This window comes from Oncorhynchus masou, chromosome 12 (assembly GCF_036934945.1).
Source record: "Oncorhynchus masou masou isolate Uvic2021 chromosome 12, UVic_Omas_1.1, whole genome shotgun sequence".
Lineage (NCBI taxonomy): Eukaryota > Metazoa > Chordata > Actinopteri > Salmoniformes > Salmonidae > Oncorhynchus > Oncorhynchus masou.
The window spans coordinates 38,736,171-38,754,991 of record NC_088223.1 but is presented as its reverse complement, the minus strand read 5'-3'; the positions used below and the strand labels follow the sequence as shown (position 1 = coordinate 38,754,991).

At 43.5% G+C, this 18,821-nt stretch overlaps 1 protein-coding gene across 12 annotated transcripts in view; it reads right to left on the bottom strand.

The window, feature by feature from the left end:
- Positions 1 to 1,364: 1,364 nt before the first annotated feature.
- The window catches only part of ago4 (argonaute RISC component 4), a 32,839-nt gene continuing 15,382 nt past the window's right edge, over positions 1,365 to 18,821 (bottom strand). For 4 of the 12 annotated variants that reach the window (XM_064980495.1, XM_064980498.1, XM_064980494.1 and 1 more), the window contains exons 8-17: positions 18,521 to 18,668; positions 18,018 to 18,137; positions 16,955 to 17,116; positions 9,983 to 10,131; positions 9,487 to 9,671; positions 8,973 to 9,132; positions 7,629 to 7,944; positions 6,917 to 7,051; positions 6,164 to 6,465; positions 1,365 to 4,936 (exon numbers count right to left, since the gene is read on the bottom strand). In XM_064980495.1, the coding sequence (XP_064836567.1) occupies positions 4,828 to 4,936; positions 6,164 to 6,465; positions 6,917 to 7,051; positions 7,629 to 7,944; positions 8,973 to 9,132; positions 9,487 to 9,671; positions 9,983 to 10,131; positions 16,955 to 17,116; positions 18,018 to 18,137; positions 18,521 to 18,668 (1,786 nt within the window). In that variant the 3' untranslated portion in view covers positions 1,365 to 4,827. The remainder of the gene's footprint in view (positions 4,937 to 6,163; positions 6,466 to 6,916; positions 7,052 to 7,628; positions 7,945 to 8,972; positions 9,133 to 9,486; positions 9,672 to 9,982; positions 10,132 to 16,954; positions 17,117 to 18,017; positions 18,138 to 18,520; positions 18,669 to 18,821) is intronic. The other 8 variants (XM_064980505.1, XM_064980502.1, XM_064980504.1 and 5 more) reach the window with 4 other exon arrangements.

The following is an 18,821-nucleotide window of genomic DNA, read 5'->3' as shown; positions in this document are numbered from 1 at the left end:
CTAAATGAGCTTTTACAACTCTGCTTTTTGTCTGGGGGTGCTGCAGTAAAAGGGAGAAATGGCCAAAAAAATTAAAATAAAAAGGCAGCTAGGTGGAGTGACTGTTGTTTGCGAGCAGAAAGAATCAGACTACAAAGCAGAAACCCCCACATGAGAAATACAGGTCAGGTGTAAGCATTCACTCTCCATCCAAGGGATGGAGAAAAGTGGTGCAAGCGAGTGTCATTTTTCCATTGAGATCATCTGTTTCTTCTCATTCAAGAGAGATTGATTCGATGTCTATGGTCACAAAGAACAGGTCTTCCATATCAAGGGCTGATATCCCATCTTGTGGATTATATCAATGGATTTACATTGTTAACGGTGTGATTGATGGAGAACAAATTCTTTCTTTTGCTTATCAGCTGTTCGTTTCCATCTCCTTGCTCACCACATCTCATTGAACCTTGGTGTGCTGATTAATTCAATAGTATGGTAACAAGATCTGCGGTTCGAGTTCCCTTTCTCGTGCGAGTGTGACCTCTCCTTGGTAACGGTGGTCATGACAACAGCACGGGACACAGGAAATGGAATAGGAGGGGCAGTGATACAAGAGAGGGGGAAAGGGGGAGGGAGGATGGGGATCCACAGGCTGTCCATTGTGAATGAGACATATTGGCCCATATGATGAATACCACATCGTAAATGAAGGCTATTGCGGAAATCCACCGGAATCATTAGCACACACGAAAGAATACATGAAAGTCGTAATAAATGTTCGAAACCCAAATTTAAGTCGCCAGGTTTTCATTGATATGTCTAGTTGGTGCTCCACACACACAGAACATGTTTGACGGAACAGGCAGTGGACACCCTAACACACACACACAATAGCAGTAATTGTTCAAGATGGACATCCCTGATTTTGTGTAATCATCTCCAAGATAGTTGTATCAGCTGACTACATTGTCCAAGTCAACAAATGCTGCCTTTAGATTTACAATTACTCTTTGGTACATGATCGTGGCTTTGTCATAAAATGACAGTGTCTTATCTTTTGTTAACCTAAACTGAGTGAGGAGGGGGTTTTCTGGAGTCCCATCTCCTCAGACTGTTTTTGCTCAGCCAGTAACCTGGTAAGTGACTTGTTCTGCTCATTGAGAGAATGATGCCATCTACTGACATATTAATGTAGTACCCCTAGTTGTGATTGTGGACTAGTTCTATTATACTGTACATTAAATTATCTACAGTGGCAGCCCTGTAATCACACAACTCATTTATTATACATTGTAAATGGAGCAGAAGACTAGCATTTGCCCTTTGTGTCATGTGTGGTGTTGGGGTAAAAAGCAATAAAGGAATGAAGAGAGGAAACAACAGCGTATGATATAGGCATAAAATACCAATTTATTACTTTGCACAATAACACAAATATTCCCTGCAGGCTAAAAAAAAATTAAAAAAAATAATTCAACATGTCACATAGCGAATACAGCGAGTGATTAGGCGCCTTTGTGGGAGGGGCCTGAGGAAGCCCCACCCCCTCCCCAGCAGGTCAGACAGGGTACCTTTCTATTGCTATTGGACAGTCACACAGCTCAGACCACTAGCAGAAAACAGCAGAGCTACACACCAGAATAAAGAAGAAAATTATATTACACAATGTCAAATAACAAACCTGTAGTCATTATATCAAAGAGGAATTAAAAAATAAAATCATGCTCTCTTTCAAACGGGGCACAGAAAGAATGGTTCGTTAAAAAGGTTAAAAAGGAGGTATTCCTGTGGCCGTGGACACCTTGGGCCGAGGCCCCCCACAGAGAGGAAGTGCGCTTGTGTGGGTGGCCAGCAGGGTGGCGCCACGAGACAGGACAGCCCCAAGAGGCGTGGCAGGGGCACAAACCAGGAAGTGGAGGCCGAAATGGACACTACACTGAAGCCTGTACGGGGGCGAGAGTTCAAGTCTTTACCGGGCCCACTTTTGAAGAAAGTACCTCGTTTGTCTTCGGGCCATGACATAAAGGCTCGAACGCTCAGCCTCTAGTGGTCTGTGCCTCCGTTTTTTACTGACATTTGTGTAGGAATCTTTCAAATACGTCTTGAGGAGAGTGGACGATATTGCTAGCCTATAACAGTCTCACTAAATTCATAAACATTTATTTTTTCCCCCTCCTGTCTCTTAATAAATATAATTCTAAAGATATTTTTTAGAGACAATACTCTGGCATGCAGGCGAGCAAAGTCTAAATGTTACCTTTTTTAAATTTTTATTCTCAGAGCCTAAAGAGCTAGTCCACTGAATGCACATTCCCACTGATTGATACAGGCAACAAAACTAGCTACAGAAACACAAACGGCGACAGAGAGCAGACCAACAGCCACGTCGACGAGAAGAATTATAGCTTTTTCCTCATTCGAAAACTGGATTCTGGGTTAATATTGCTTTGCAATGATAAGATGTTCAAAACTGGGGAGTCATCACCGCCTTTGGATCCCCTGCTAGGAGACCACACACACATCCTGGACAATGCTCCAGTCTGGCCACACCCACAGGAACACACTCTGCAGACTACCACACCAGGCTGAATCAACGCAGCACCCTTGCCGCGTGGGAAAACTAGTGCACGTCTCCAGAACAGCTTAGCCCCGCCCTTCAAACTTATTGCATGCAACGCCTGGACCGCCACCATGCTTCCCCTCCCATAGGCAAGCGCCCACGCCCTCGACAGGTAGGCGCTCAAAACTCATTCATAGCAAACCTGCTGCTTAACGTATGGTTTATTACAAAAGGGTTTCTCGCTGAGCCGACCCCCCCGACGAGGCGTGCACGCCGCCGTCGACCCCCCGCCCCATCCTCACCGCGAGTTATGCACAACCATACCCATGACTGTGGTTAAATTGGATCTTTAACCGCAGTCATGACTGGTCAGATGTCATTAGATCCAAGGGCAGTGCTTATGCTTTATGTTCATATCTGGTGTTCAAAACATTATTTCATTAAAAAATACCAGAAGTTTAGACTTGGATAGATATACTTGTTCAAATACACACAAACTATCATAGAAACACATTATGAAGTTCTAAAAATGTAACTCATTGCCTATTGCATACCTCTTTTTTTTACCACTGTCTGTCCCAGTTTCTTCCTAATGCCAGCTCTGATTGTCACCTTTCATCCATTCGAACCGAAACCCCCTGCTGCCAACAATACTCACCAGATGAGCACTGATGGTAGCCTCCTGTTTTACCAGTCAGGAGTAACGGTGATAGATCAACAGATGTTCCCTACTGGAGAACACAGCCAAACCATTCCCTAACACCATAAACTACTACATAACTGAGGAGCAGAAGGGCGCATAAACTGATACACCTTGGGCCTCCCCCACGCCGGAGGCCCCCCACCTTGGGCTCCCCCCCACACCGGAGGCCAGAATGCTACAAAGTGTCTAACTCTAAACCCAGCCACTGATCTCCTAACTACACATCTGGTTGCTGCCGGTTTGATAATTATCATAATCGTAGATAAGAACATTAACAACAACAATAAGAACAACATCAAATATACCAACTATGTCTGAACAATAGTTAAGATTAGCCACAAAAACAGTTTTATATTAAACTCTTACAAATTCTGCTTTTTGATTTGTATGTATAAATGCATAAAGGTAAGAGAAGAGTGCCCTCTGTTGCTTACCTCGCGTCCCCGGTCAGTGCAATGAATTGGCCGGTAGCAAAGGAGACCCCAAAAGTTAAGTGAATGTGTTTTCCTGCTCTGAAAAATTCAGACGACTAGCGCCTTGCTAAAAAACATGCTCCACCCCAACAATGTCATAACCGTTGAGACAAACAAGTTTAATAAGGGATGGATCCCCTTCCTCACACGGGGCACCAACTAAGACGGCTTAGCCCAATGCCGTAAACCCTCACGAAGCTCTCAACCATTCAATAGGTCCCATTGCCCAGTCAGCCACACCGGCTAAACCACAGTTGCTACTGCTACACATATACCCACCGGCCTCTGTGAAGCCTGTATAGTTCAATCTGTTCTATAGATGTAAATATTTATATATATGTAATGTGTGAATATAAAAACATCAAATCTGAGGCATTTACAGCAGTTATCTCCTTGATTTTCCCTTTACAATTCAGTGGCCTGCCATGAAACACACACACGCAAAGACACACACGCACACGTATATACACAAACACACTTATTCTTCGCTAAATGGGAGAAGAAAGAGTAATGGGTATGGATACCCAGGTGACCTCGCTTGTAAAAGACTGAAGAAAAGGAGAAAGGAAAAACATGATCATAAAAGGAAAAATATATATATTCTCAAAAAAAGGTCCACCCCACCCATGTTTCCACGCATACCCCCAATGACCCACACCAACCCTAGACCTTATGACAGGTTTTCACCCAAAGGGGCTTTGAGGTAAAAAGTAGACAGAGTCCTGCTTAGCTAGAAGAGCTGCCACTGACGATTGGCGTCAGTCCGCTCCATTGCTCAGTGTTACAAAAAAAAATAACAAAAAAAGACATTCAAAAGGAAAAATAAAAAATAAAATGGCTCAACTTGTGTATGCGTGTATTTGCTTTCTCTGTACATTGGAAACCCCACGGTCTCTCAGTGCCGGATTGCTGGTAGAAGGCGGCTCAATCGGGAACGCCGGATGTCGTTTTTTCCCCGAAAAGGAAAATACTCCATTGGCACACTTCACTGGCTTCGAACCGCTTTGGTGCAGATCAAGACGCAAGAGAGAGAGAGAGAGACTGGCAAAAAAAGAGAGAGACAGAGGAGAGAGAGAGAGAAGGGACAGAACTGCACCCATTGCTGGCGTAGCTCAGGCGAAGTACATGGTGTGCTGGGTATCATAGTGGATCTGGACTGCCTTGGCTAGGGCCAGGGGGTCGCGACCGTTACTCTGGCCCGACACGTGGCTGCCCTCCGCACTGCAGGACAAGAGAAAGGGGTCAGATACATGATAAAGTAACAGAAGCAAAAGCCCAACTCTTTGGTTGCTCCATTACAACTTACGGTCATTTTGAACTAAATCTACCAGAATGTATTTGCATCAACATGCCAAACAAAAATGGTATATTCAGTAAAGCTAGATGTTGCAGATATAAATCTAACATATAGGGCAGCTAATACAACCCATTAGTGTCTGTTCAGGCTAAAATGACATTTCATATACAGTCCCCTGTGTAATTACTGGGACAGTGAAGCATGTTTTTTTTCCTTTTGGCTCTGTACTTAATCACTTTGATTTGAAATGATACAATGACTGAGGTTAAGGTGCAGACTGTTTGCTTTAATTTGAGGTTATATTCATCCATATCGGGTGAACCATTTAGAAATTACACCACTTTTTGTACGTAGTTCCCCCCCATTTTAGGAGACCAAAAGTACTGGGACAAACTCAACAAATTTGTTGGATGCACAGTATTTAACGCCCAATATAAATGGTAAATATAATTTTGTAGTCACTTTTATTGTAAATAAGAATAGAATGTTTCTAAACACTTCTACATTAAATGTGGATTCTAACATGATTACGGATAATCCTGAATGAATCGTGAATAATGATGCGTGAGAAGGTTAGACACACAAATATCATAACCCCCAAGGCTAACCTCACCATTACAATAAAGGGAAGTTAGCATTTTTGGGGTATGATATGTGTGTCTAACTTTCTCACTCATCATTATTCATGATTCATTCCGGATTATCCGTAATCATGGTAGAATCCACATTAATGTAGAAGTGTTTAGAAATGTATTATATATTGTTATTTATAATAAAAGTGACTCCGAATTGATTAATACATTTACCATTCATTTATATTGGGCACAAAATACTCAAACCAAAAACATCCAAAAACAAACAGCAAGTGCAGCCAACAAATTTGTTGAGTTTGTCACAGTACTTTTGGTCTCCTAAAATGGGGGGGGCCTATGTACAAAAAGTGGTGTAATTTCTAAATGGTTCACCCGATATGGATGAATATAACCTCAAATTAAGTCTGCGCACTTTAACCTCAGTCATTGTATCATTCCAAATCCGAAGTGCTGAAGTACAGAGCCAAAAGAAAACGGTCCCAATAACTACAGAGGGCACTGCATATCTGTGATACCCCTCAGTATTCAGAACTTGTGCCTTGCCACTTTCATCAGTACCTGTCGTGATCTTTGTCCACCAGGTGGTAGCGGGCGCGGAAAGCCACCAACCGGGCGTAGTAGGCTGGCGCGGGGATGGAGACTGAGCGGGTGCAGCGGACGTAGGTGTGGCACAGCTGGTAGGTGAGCAGCTGGAGCTCGTCGGCCGTGAAGCAGTTGTCGTCCCACAGGACGTGGTAGTGGGAGGGCCGGCTGGTGCCCTGGATCCCAGCATGGCTGCACAGGTAGAAGTCAAACTCGGAGGGGTGGGTGATTGTGCTGTCCACCGTGGTTCCGGCTGGGACGTTGCCACTCTTTCCAACCTGTAGGGGGGGATAGTTGCGATTAAAGACACTGGATATGCTGGGGTGCAAGCTGAAGAGGGGCTAACACGCTCTGCAACCCGTCTATAACTTCGGCTGTGTCTAAATCATGAATCTAGTGAAATGTCAGCTCAGATATTACTCCAAAGATAGGAGTTTTGAGAGATGCATTTAAAAAGTATTGAAACACTGCCAAAGGCCTGGTACAGATGTCGTTTTATCCACAAATGGTTTACAGGTGGGTAATCTGATCCTAGACCTGCGGTTAACTGCACCCTTTACATCAGGGATGTCAAACTCAATTCCCGGAGGGCTGGGTGTCCTCGTCCGTCCCATGTACTTGATCAATCATTTGAAAAAGGTAATTGCTTAGGAAGTTCCCTCAAAAACCACAGACACAGCCCTCCAGGAATTGAGTTGACACCCCTGCTCTACATGGGTCTCCACTCACCCTCTCGGCCTTGTCTGAGCAGAAGAGGCGGGTGTGGTGGCGTTTCTGAACCACGATGTAGGTGATGCCCGGTCGGTAGTCCTCCTCCAAGCTGATACAGGCCTTCCTGATTGCTATCAGCTCCGGCCACGCCACCTACACACACAGCCACCCACACAGACATAGAAACAGTGAGATTCACATTGCATGGAAAAATGCATTGATATGATTCTCTGGTTGAGTCAAAGTTGGCTGCGTTTACACAGGTAGCCTAATTCTGATCTTTTGCCCAATTATTGGCCAAAGATCTGATCCGATTTCAAAAGACCAATAATTGAGCAAAAGATCCAAATCGGGCTGCCTGTGTAAACGCAGTGAGATGCTATATCCAGGGCACTGTGGCACAAATCAGTAGGGACCAAACTTGTTCTCTTCTATCCTTTACATTATATCTCAAGTTGTAGAGACAGGGTTAATTGGAGAGGGAGATCCGTCTGGATATACTTTGAGTCAGTATTGAACCGTCAACGCCCAACACTGATAGGACACCATGGTTTTGCTGGGGTGCGAGGGGCCACACATTTTAAAGGGATAAGCAGCCACCGACTCAAAATAAGAAATCATAAAGCAATGTCATTCAACGGTCAATTCAGAACAGAGTCAAAACTTGAAAACCCACAAACCCTAATGAACCGAAACGACACGCATCAAACCCTCCCGGTCACCCCCTCACCTGTTTCATTTGGCCCTCGGACACGCCGCCGCGGTAGTAGATGATGCGGGTGGGCTTGAAGCGCGTGGACTTGTAGAACTGGATGAGCAGCTCACGCACCATGTTGGTCAGGTCCTGGATGACCTCCTGGCTGTACAGCTGCTCCTGGGACAGGTCCTGGCGCGACGTCTGCACTCGCACTGTGGCACAGTAGCGGCTGGGGTGGCCGTCCATGCTGCCCACCACCGCCGCGATGGAGGGCTTCTTGCCGTCGCCGGCTGGAGGGTGAGTAACGTCCGCCCCCAGGAAGATGACAGGTTGCTGGAACACAGAGGGTCTGGAGGTAGGGAGAGGTTTACATTATTTACATGTTTTTTTAAAGATATGGCAATAAAATAAACATACGTTTGTGCGTGTGTGTGTATGAGTGTTGCTTTGCTCTTAGAGCAGAGGTATAAGTCTTCAGCATAATACATTTGAGAATTGATTGACATGTTATGGACATAACAGAATGTGGATAGGCAATTGTATGTTGTGTGGGTGTATTGCGCTTTCATTGATGATTAAGCAGTGGGCTGTTTTATTCACAGTTGTACTGCATCAGTGTTGCCTTTAGGCAATTTCTTCAAAGCCATGAAGGCTTGGAAGACCATCACTTGCAGCGAGACACAATCTTGAGTATACCACATTGAACAAACAAACACGCAACATGTAAAGTGTGCTAAAATAAAAAAAAATAAAAAAACAAACATTTTCCATACACACAAAAAGCGGATTTCTCGCAAATTTTGTGTACAGATTTGTTTATATCCCTTTTCGTGAGCCTTTCTCCTTTGCCAAGATAATCCAGCCGCCTGACAAGTGTTGGATATGAAGAAGCTGAATAAAACAGTAGGTTCCCCTTGTGCTGGAGACAATAAAAGATGTCTCAAGTTGAGGAAGCGGGCAATTGGCATGCTGACTGCAGGAATGTCCACCAGACCTGTTGCCAGAGAATTTAATGTTAATTTATCAACCATAAGCTGCATCCAATGTCATTTTAGAGAATTTAGCAGCATGTCCAACCAGTCTCACAACCGCAGACCACTTGTAACCCACACCAGCCCAGGACCTCCATAGCCAGATTCTTCACCTGCAGGATCGTCTGAGGGGTGGTGGGGGTGCTGAGGAGTATTTGTCTGTAATAAAGCCCTTTTGTGGAGAAAAACTCATTTCTGATTGGCTCCCTATGGCCGCACCCCTGCCCAGTCATGTGAAATTACATAGATTAGGGCCTAATGAATTTATTTCAATTAACTGATGTCCTTATATGAATTGTAACTCTTTAAAATTGCATGTATGAGTATGTGTGTGTGTGGTTGCCACCTCTGATGGGGCACAAGGACGTTGTTGATGCCACCCAGTTTGGCGTTGATCTTGAGGCAGAGGTTGGAGAGGGTTTGGGGGGACGTCTTCACCACGTTCTTCACCTGGACACACTGAGTGGCCATGCCCAGGAGAGTGTCTCCTACCCGCTTCACCTCCGCTGTGGCACCAGGACAATAGGGACACAGAAAAGTAATTGAGCTCTAATATTCTCAAATGCAAGAGTAGCTAGTAGATTGGTTCTCTTAACATTTTAAGCATGAGTAGTGAACTAGTGTTCCTCAAGTCACTAGTGGAAATTGAGGGGGGTTTGCTCCCCTACCACCATTTTCAAGCCTTCCAATTATATTTGATCAAATATCTTATACAAATCCATAAGAGGAAATACATCTTTTTTTAAAGACACTAGGAAGAGACTGACAACCTAGTTGAAGTTAGTTTGCCCTTCTTTCAACATAAATACATTTCCCCAAATAAAGAATAGATTTCCCAACAAAAGTAGTATGATTCTTACCGTAGACGGGGGTTTTGCCGGGCAGGATGACCACGATGAGCTGCAGTCCCACATAGGACATCTTCAGGTGTTTGAACATGGGTTCCACGCTGTCCGCTCCCTGGGCGTATTTACAGAAACACGGCTGTCCCTGAATGGGCATCCCCGCGTCCTTTGAGATCTTCCTCAGCTGGTCTGTGAAGCTCCTAGAAAACCATGAACAAACCTTCAGGGAATCTAGTCTAGAGCCAGAATACTGCATTCAAACTGTTGAGTAATAAGTTGAAATTCTGTGGTCAAAATCCTAAATTAAGATGTATTTGCGTAACTAGTATGCATACATCAATGGGAGATGTACATCATATTTTGGATAAGCCCACATATCTTAAAAGTTTAGATTTTGCCCTAAATGAGTAATGATCACCACACAGACTAAGCTGGGCTATAGAGATTTGTGGGAATAGGAAAAGAGAAAGGGTGAAGGTGTGTCTCCCATGTTGACGGGCAGATGACTCACTTGAGCAGGTCCTCTCTGCACTGTTTCTGTGGGGCGAAGCAGGCCACAGCCCACACCTTGATCTCGATCCCGGCGTAGAACTGCTTCCCCCGCATGTCCCACACACCCTGGTTGGGCGTGGCCACGGTCTTATTCTGCGGAGAGAGTCCCTACACTCTTAGTGAACCCCCCGGTTTAACCAGCCGACACAGCAGATACAACTCCCCAGCTTCCTGCCTGCACCACGCACATGGAGCAGGTAGAAGAAGTTGCACCTTCCCAGTGATACAGGGTCAGATCTAATTGGGGTGATTAGGATGTGGGGGGTAGGAGAATCTGACCCTAGATCTGTGGTTTGAGGCAACTTCTACCGTAAGATCCTATTACACACAGTTCATCCCATTGCAAGAATCATGCAGGCAAAACCTCCACATAGTAGACCGCAACGGACGCTTATTCAACAGGGCAGAACATTCCCGTATGGAATAGACACTGTACAATATAAGACGTGCCCAGAAATGTCTATTCTACAGATGAGCAAATACTTTACACTGTGATAAGACTGCAGGCTACCACCCTTCCAGTTATATCAACAACCAATTTTGCTGATACACACCTAGGTGCCATGTGTTATTCAATGCATTCCTACTAAAGCTAACTTAGATAGATGTACATCTATCCATCTATCTCTCAGGGTCCGTATCCACAAAGCGGATACTCAGAGTAGGAGTGTCACTGCTGCTCTACGCTTTTTAGTGCATAATGAATACATGGACAGATCCTAGATCAGCACTCCTCCTCCGAGACGCTCTGTGGACACGGACCCAGATGTTATCAAATCATTCTAGCTATGAATAGAAGTTCCTCCAGTGTTCAGGGCCCTTAGCATCCCTGCTTAAATTTAGCATTATATCGAGTTAGGCTACTTGCTCTTGTAACTATTGGGCAACCACATGCGATTCTCCAGCAAGCTATACATATAAAAATGCGCAGTTCAAGAATGAAAAAGCCCTGAAGACTGAGGTGCCGATCCAGCATTGAATCACAGATTTCCACAGTAATTATAGCAACGTACTGTATATTATAAACATCAGCATGATAAAACAGTGATGGAGTGACAAAACACAAGGACAGTCACTTGTCTCATCACGAACCCATTAGAGCTACAACATAGCCATTGCAGTTAAAATGGCTGAAAGATGTGCCAGTCATACAAACAAATAGTATTGAGAAAAACATTTCAAAGGATGAAGATAAGACTCAATTACCCAGCAGTCCAAAACACTCAAGAAGAGACTGTAAAATGGGCCCAATAAAATGCATAGAAACCAGCAATACTGTGCCAAAACTGTCAGTACATCTCTATTAAACCCATTTCTGTGACAAAATGTTTTACAGTCCACATGGGGCCTATAAGAAGGTCTGTGGTAGAGGTCTACCTGTACCAAACATTATTACGCTATATAAAGACTGGACGGAACTCATGTCAAAACCAAGTATATAGCCTATATATAACAAACACACACACAGCACCAGTCAAAAGTCTTGACACACTCTTTCAAGGGCTTTTATTTTACATTGTAGAAAATAGTAAGAAATCGAAATATATTTTAGATTCTTCAAATTGCCACGCTTTGCCTTGATGACAGCTTTGCACACTATTAGCATTATCTCAACCAGCTTAACATGGAATGCTTTTTCAACAGTCTTGGAGTTCCCTCATATGCTGAGCACTTGTTGACTGCTTTTCCTTCATTCTGCGGTTCAACTCATCCCAAACCATCTCAATTGGGTTGAGGTCAGGGGATTGTGTAGGCCAGGTCATCTGATGCAGCACTCCATCACTCTTCTTTTTGGTCAAATAGCCTTTTACACAGCCGAGAAGTGTGTTGGGTCATTGTCCTGTTGAAAAACAAATGATAGTGGGACTAAGCAAAAACCAGATGGGATGGCGTATCGCTGCAGAATGCTGTGGGAGCCATGCTGGTTAAGTGTGCCTTGAATTCTAAATAATTCAGGACAGTGTCACCAGCAAAGCACCCCCAAACTATCACACCTCCTCCATGCTTCACAGTGGGAACCACACATGCAGAGATCATCCGTTCAACTACTCTACGTCTCACAAAGATACGGAGATCGGAACCAAAAATTTGGACTCATACCAAAGGGCAGATTTCCACTGCTCGGGTATTTCGTGTCTTCCTTTCCTGTGGCGGTCCTCATGAGAGCCAGTTTCATCATAGCGCTTGATGGTTTTTGCGAATGCACTTGAAGAAACGTTTAAAATGTGGAAATGTTCCATGTTGACTGACCTTCATGTCTTAAAGCAATGATGGACTGTCATTCTCTTTGCTTATTTGAGCTGTTTTTGCTATAATATGGACTTGGTCTTTTACCAAATAGAGCTACCTTCTGTATACCACCCCTTCCTTGTCACAACACAACTGATTGGCTCAAAAGTATTAAAAGGAAATAAATTCCACAAATTCACTTTTAACAAAGCACACCTGTTAATTGAAATGCATTCCAGGTGACTACCTCGTGAAGCTGGTTGAGAGAATGCCAAGAATGTGCAAAGCTGTCATCAAGGCAAAGGATGGCGACAAAGGGGGCGGCAGGTAGCCTAGTGGTTAGAGCAGTAACCGAAAGGTTGCTTGATCGAATCCCCGAGCTGACAAGGTAAAAATCTGTCATTCTGCCCCTGAACAATGTGTTTCCTACGCCGTGCTTCACAGTAGGTATAGTGTTCTTTGGATGCAACTCAGCATTCTTTGTCCTCCAAACACGACGAGTTGAGTTTTTACCAAAAAGTTCTGGTTTCACCACAAAACTCAACTCGTCGTGTTTGGAGGACAAAGAATGCTGAGTTGCATCCAAAGAACACCATACCTACTGTGAAGCATGGGTGTGGAAACATCATGCTTTGGGGCTGTTTTTCTGCAAAGGGACCAGGACGACTAATCCGTGTAAAGGAATGAATGGGGCCATGTATCGTGAGATTGAGTGAAAACCTCCTTCCATCAGCAAAGGCATTGAAGATGAAACGTGGCTGGGTCTTTCAGCATGACAATGATCCCAAACACACCGCCCGGGCAACAAAGGAGTGGCTTTGTAAGAAGCATTTCAAGGTCCTTTTGTGGCCTAGTCAGTCTCCAGATCTCAACCCCATAGAAAATCTTTGGAGGGAGTTGAAAGTCCGTGTTGCCCAGCAACAGCCCCAAAACATCACTGCTCTAGAGGAGATCTACATGGAGGAATTGGCCAAAATACCAGCAACAGTGTGTGAAAAACATTTTCTGTAAGTCTTCACAAGGGTATATAACAAAGTATTGAGATAAACTTTTGTTATTGACCAAATACTTATTTTCCACCATAATATGCAAATAAATTCATTAAAAATCCTACAGTGATTTTCTGGATTTTTTTTTCTCATTTTGTCTGTCATAGTTGAAGTGTACCTATGATGAAAATTACAGGCCTCTCATCTTTTTAAGTGGGAGAACTTGCACAATTGGTGGCTGTCTAAATAAATTTTTGCCCCACTGTATGTCAAGGCCTACCTTCAAACTCAGTGCCTGTTTGCTTGACATCATGGGAAAATCAAAAAAAATCAGCCAAGCCCTCAGAAAACAAATTGTAGACCTCCACAAGTCTGGTTCATCCTTGGGAGAAATTTCCAAATGCCTGAAGTTACCACGTTCATCTGTTCAAACAATACTACGCAAGTATAAAACACAATGGGACCACACAGCCGTCACACAACTCAGGAAGGTGATGCGTTCTGTCTCCTAGAGATAAACTTACTTTTGTGCGAAAAGTGCAAATCAATCCCAGAACAACAGCAAAGGACCTTGTGAAGATGCTGGAGGAAACGGGTACAAAAGTATCTATATCCACAGTAAAACGAGTCCTATAGCGACATAACCTGAAATGCTGCTCAGCAAGGAAGAAGCCACTGCTCCAAAACCGCTATAATAAAATCCAGACTATGGTTTGTAACTGCACATGGGGACAAAGATCGTACTTTTTGGAGAAATGTCCTCTGGTCTGATGAAACAAAAATAGAACTGTATGGCCATAATGGCCATTGTTATCTTTGGAGGAAAAAGCAGGAGGCTTGCAAGCCAAAGAACACCATCCCAACTGTGAAGCATGGCAGCATCATGTTGTGGGGGTGCTTTACTGCAGGAGGGACTGGTGCACTTCACAAAATAGATGGCATCATGAGGTAGGAAAATTGTGTGAATATATTGAAGCGACATCTCAAGACATCAGTCAGGAAGGTAAAGCTTGGTCGCAAATGGGTCTTCCAAATGGACAATGACCCCAAGCATACTTCCAAAGTTGTGGCAAAATAGCTTAAGGACAACAAAGTCAAAGTATTGGAGTGGCCATCACAAAGCAGTGACTTAAATCCTATAGAAAATTTGTGGGCAGAACTGAAAAGGCGTGTGCGGGCAAGGAGGCAAACAAACCTGACTCAGTTACACCAGCTCTGTCAGGAGGAATGAGCCAAAATTCACCCAACTTATTGTGGGAAGCTTGTGGAAGGCTACCCGAAAAGTTTGACCCAGGTTAAACAATTTAAAGGCAATGCTACCAAATGCGAATTGAGTGCATGTAAACTTCTGACCCACTGTGATGAAAGAAATAAAAGCTGAAATAAATCATTCTTTCTACTATTATTCTGACATTTCACATTATTAAAATAAAGTGGTGATCTAACGGACCTAAAAAAAAAAACAGGGAATTTTTACTAAGATTAAATGTCAGGAATTGTGAAAAACTGAGTATAAATGTATTTGGCTAAGGAAGATGTAAACTTCTGACTTCACCTGTATGTCCAAACTTATGACTGGTACCACACACACAATATGCAATAATAAATGCCCTTGAGGGATGTTGGAAGGAATTTATTGCAGCAACTTCACAGAAGTTGGTGGAAAATTGGAGGCAAACTAAATAGTGTGCCACAAAATGTTGCCAGAAGTTTGCAAATGTTTGCCACAAGTGGTAATCCGCAGCAAACCTCTGGCAATAATAATATTTATTGCCACTGTTGGCAAACAGCTAGCCAGAGTTGTTTTTATTTTCTGGACAACAATTCTCTCAAGATTCTATTTGAATCAGTGGCAAACCTGTGGCAACAATATGCATTGCTGCTAGTTGCAAACAGTTCACCAGAAGCCGTTTCTGGGGAACACCTGAGTTCCAAGACCAGTAACCGTTGACGACCAATCAGGGGTATTAGGAAAATCTGCTGGAAAATGGATACCAAGCTACCTACCAAAGTGGTCTGGAATGAGTCCAACTTCATTAACCTTCCTAATAAACATGAAATGTGCTAGCTAATTGATGCCTAGTTAGCAGTGTCATGTTTTATGGGATAGAGTGAAAGGGTTGAGGCTGGTTAAATAAGGATTTTTAAGCCTCAAGACAATTGAGACATGGATTGTGTATGTGTGCCATTCGGAGGGTGAATGGGCAAGACAAAATATTGAAGTGCCATGTTAGCAGGTGCCAGGAGCACCGGTTTGTGTCAGGAACTGCAACGCTGCTGGGTTTTTCACACTCAACAGTTTACCGTGTGTATCAAGAATGGTCCACCAACCAAAGGACATCCAACCAACTTGCTGGCCCATGTTGGAGTCAACACTTAACACCTTGTGGAGTCCGTGCCCCAATTAATATTTGGAACGTTCTTAATGTTTTGTAGACTCAATGTATGTGTGCACCAGGTCAAGACTTCAAGGCAATAATTAATTTTGGAAAAATAATATGAACTGCTTTTGTTGCTCATCTTCCACCCAAGTCTTATACACACCTGAGTCAGGGAGAAGAGACAACTGTCTCTTAAATGATGAAGTCCCCAGTCTAGATTGAATATCATAATTCATTTGATTCGTTTTAAATCGGTTGTATTGAGGCTTGGCTGGAGAAAAAATCTCGAGGAACAGTTGTGGCCACACATTTAATGGTAGATTTAGTAGGCATAAGTCCCAGTTTATGCTAGTTACAATGTTTATTTTTATAGCATTTATACAAGGCAGAAACATTATTGAGAAGCATTGCAACATCAAGCCAATTTTGTCACAGCCGACCCCGTTTTTCCAAAGCCAAACCCTCTGAGTCTACCTTAAGATGCCAAAATAGAAAATGTTTTCAGTAATATATATTTTTTTGTGTCCTAATTTTGTTTTTGTGTTTGATTGTTTCAGTTCATGCATTCAACAAGCTTGGATGAAGGACTTTCACAGAGCAGCCATCTCCAAAGTTCACTCAAAAAGGCAATAGTTCTGACCTGGTTTTGATTTCGTTATTTAAATGTATTTAAATTGTGTTAATTACAATTTAAACTTGCATTGGTTGAAAGATATTGCTCAGTTATCACTTGGCTCATGTAAATTCTGTAGTTGCCCCTTTAAAAATCCTAAGGTCAACATCCCCAGTGTTCACATTTCTCTCATGTAAATGTAGCTACATAAATAGATTTTGCTCTTTTCTTCATTAGCATGATGATTTATTTTTACCACCTAAGACATTGAATACATGTCTAGTATATTTAGTATGTTAAGTTTAGTTCTCTGTGAGAAGCATGTTCATTTAAAGTTAGACCTGTGTGTGATTTGGTTTATGTAGATACAGTTCAATGTTAACACACAATAACCAAAAACCTGATCTAATTTGCATACCAAGTTAGCAGCCAAAAAGTTGAATGTTCACCACAAGTTTTCTAGAATTGTTTGCCAAAAAAAAAAACTGTTTGCATGTGAAAATACAAGCTTGGTGCCTACTTGCGGCAAATTGGCCAAAGGTATAACAACTGTTTGCCAGAAGACAGTTGTTTTCAGTAAGGGTTATTGAATTTAATTAAAATGTGCTGTGTGGCATGAAGTCTCATCCTCCTCCCCTTGAGTAGTCCACTCACACACACACACGTATGGCCCATCCCTCCCATGAAACATTGACCCAGCCCAGTGCCCCAGTACTCACCCTGCCACAGTCCCGCCCAGTGTCGGTACTCACCCGGCCCCCATACTGCAGCATGGGCGCTGGGAGGACTCGGCCTGTCACCTCGGTCATGTCGTTGTGCACCACAATGCCAAACTCCTTCAGGTAGGGGTCGGGACCGCCCACCATGCTGTTGCTTTTGACCTGGGGGGGGGGGTGAGAAAAGGTGGTGTGGAAGAAAGAAAGGGGTTAGGCAGGCAGAGAAGACTTTGCTTCCTGCTAGTGTCTGAAGTATTTTTGTTGTTGTGAATCTATCATTTAGATTCCTACTGCAATCGACCGTTACCAATACCAGATTATCAATTCATTCATAAAGCCCTTTTAGCACAAAATTACTTTACAGTTAACCCTGCCCAGATTATATTTGGGGGGGTGGACATGGAATACTCAGTAAGGAAGCCATATGAGGCAAGAGATATGTGCGTTGGAGTTTCAAGACTGCAGACCTTTTCTGGACAACCACACTTCTTTAGAAAACAGTAACGCGGATATTTGCAACTCAAAAGATCCAACAGTGCATTTTCCTTGCAAAAAAACCAAATGGCTGCCTCAGACTACGGCACAAAGTTTACAACGTCACGAGACTTCCGGGAACGCTTGCGAAACGAAACAGACCAGGCCAGGGTTTGGTGTTCGAGAAGTCAATGAGAAAACTGAAAATTAACAACTATGGAAAAATTCTCGAAACTTAAAAGGCGCAACCTAGATTTGAGCCAATACCTCAAGTAGTTGAACATGTTATTACTCCAACCTCATGAAAGTGGCAAACTGACACGTTTCCATTTCCGTCAAAAATCAACTTTATATCGAAGGAGTGCCTTTGATTTGACGGCCTGCACAGGCTCAGTTCGGCACGAGATAACCGTTACCCCTATGACGTGTTTCTGGGCATGAGCTTAACTAGCCAACATCGCCATGACATCAACTACAACTGATTGGGGATTTCTATTAGATGCGGTTCCATACTGTACTGTCGGACTACAGTGCTCCACTTCCTGAGTTGCAGTTCACACTCCCACCACCGAGGGTGCAAGTAATCACTCACCAGTCGGCTGATCTCCTCCTGCCTGTCGGGTGCAGAACGTGCTGTAGCTTTGATCATGGTGGAGGTCTGGTTATCTGTCAGCTTCTTGATGCAGCGCTGCCCGGCCACAATGTTGCAAACCTGTATACGGACAGAGAATAGTTAGTTACTGACAATCACAGTTGTCAAGTAATGTAGAAACATGAAGAGGATTGTTTCTATTGGACAAGTCCAGGTACTCGATACCATTTCAGTCCCTTTTCTTCCATTTGGTGCCTAATGACCTGAAGGTGGAAACTAAAATCTGACCATGCCCAGGTCCAAAACCCCTTTTTCCCCCCTACCCATCGGGTATGCACAGTTGCAATGAGTGTTGCCTTCATGCAATTTCGTTAAAGTCACGAAGGCTTGGAAAACCAGTGAGAGAAACATCACTTGCAACAATATCTTGAGTGCATTCTATACATACAGTGGGGTTTCATTTGTGGAGTGTGTGTCTGCGCGTTTTAGGGCCACCCTCTTACCTCCAGGGGTAGGTAGGTGTGCTTCTGTTCCTGCCCCACTTGTAGACAGGGCAGGTGGGGGTATTTTAGCTGTAGGCTGTACTTCTGCTTGAAGTACTGAGCCACTGTACACTCCATGGCCTGGCCATTCTCCAGCTGTAAGGGGAACCTGAGCAATGGGCAGACATAATACATATTCATCCACCGTATGAATAAAACAAAAGAGCAAAAGGAAAGAGCACTGCGTCTCGTCTTTGCATCAACATGATCTTGTATCAAGAGATAGATACAGTTTATATGTTTGGATAAGTTGCTGAAAAAT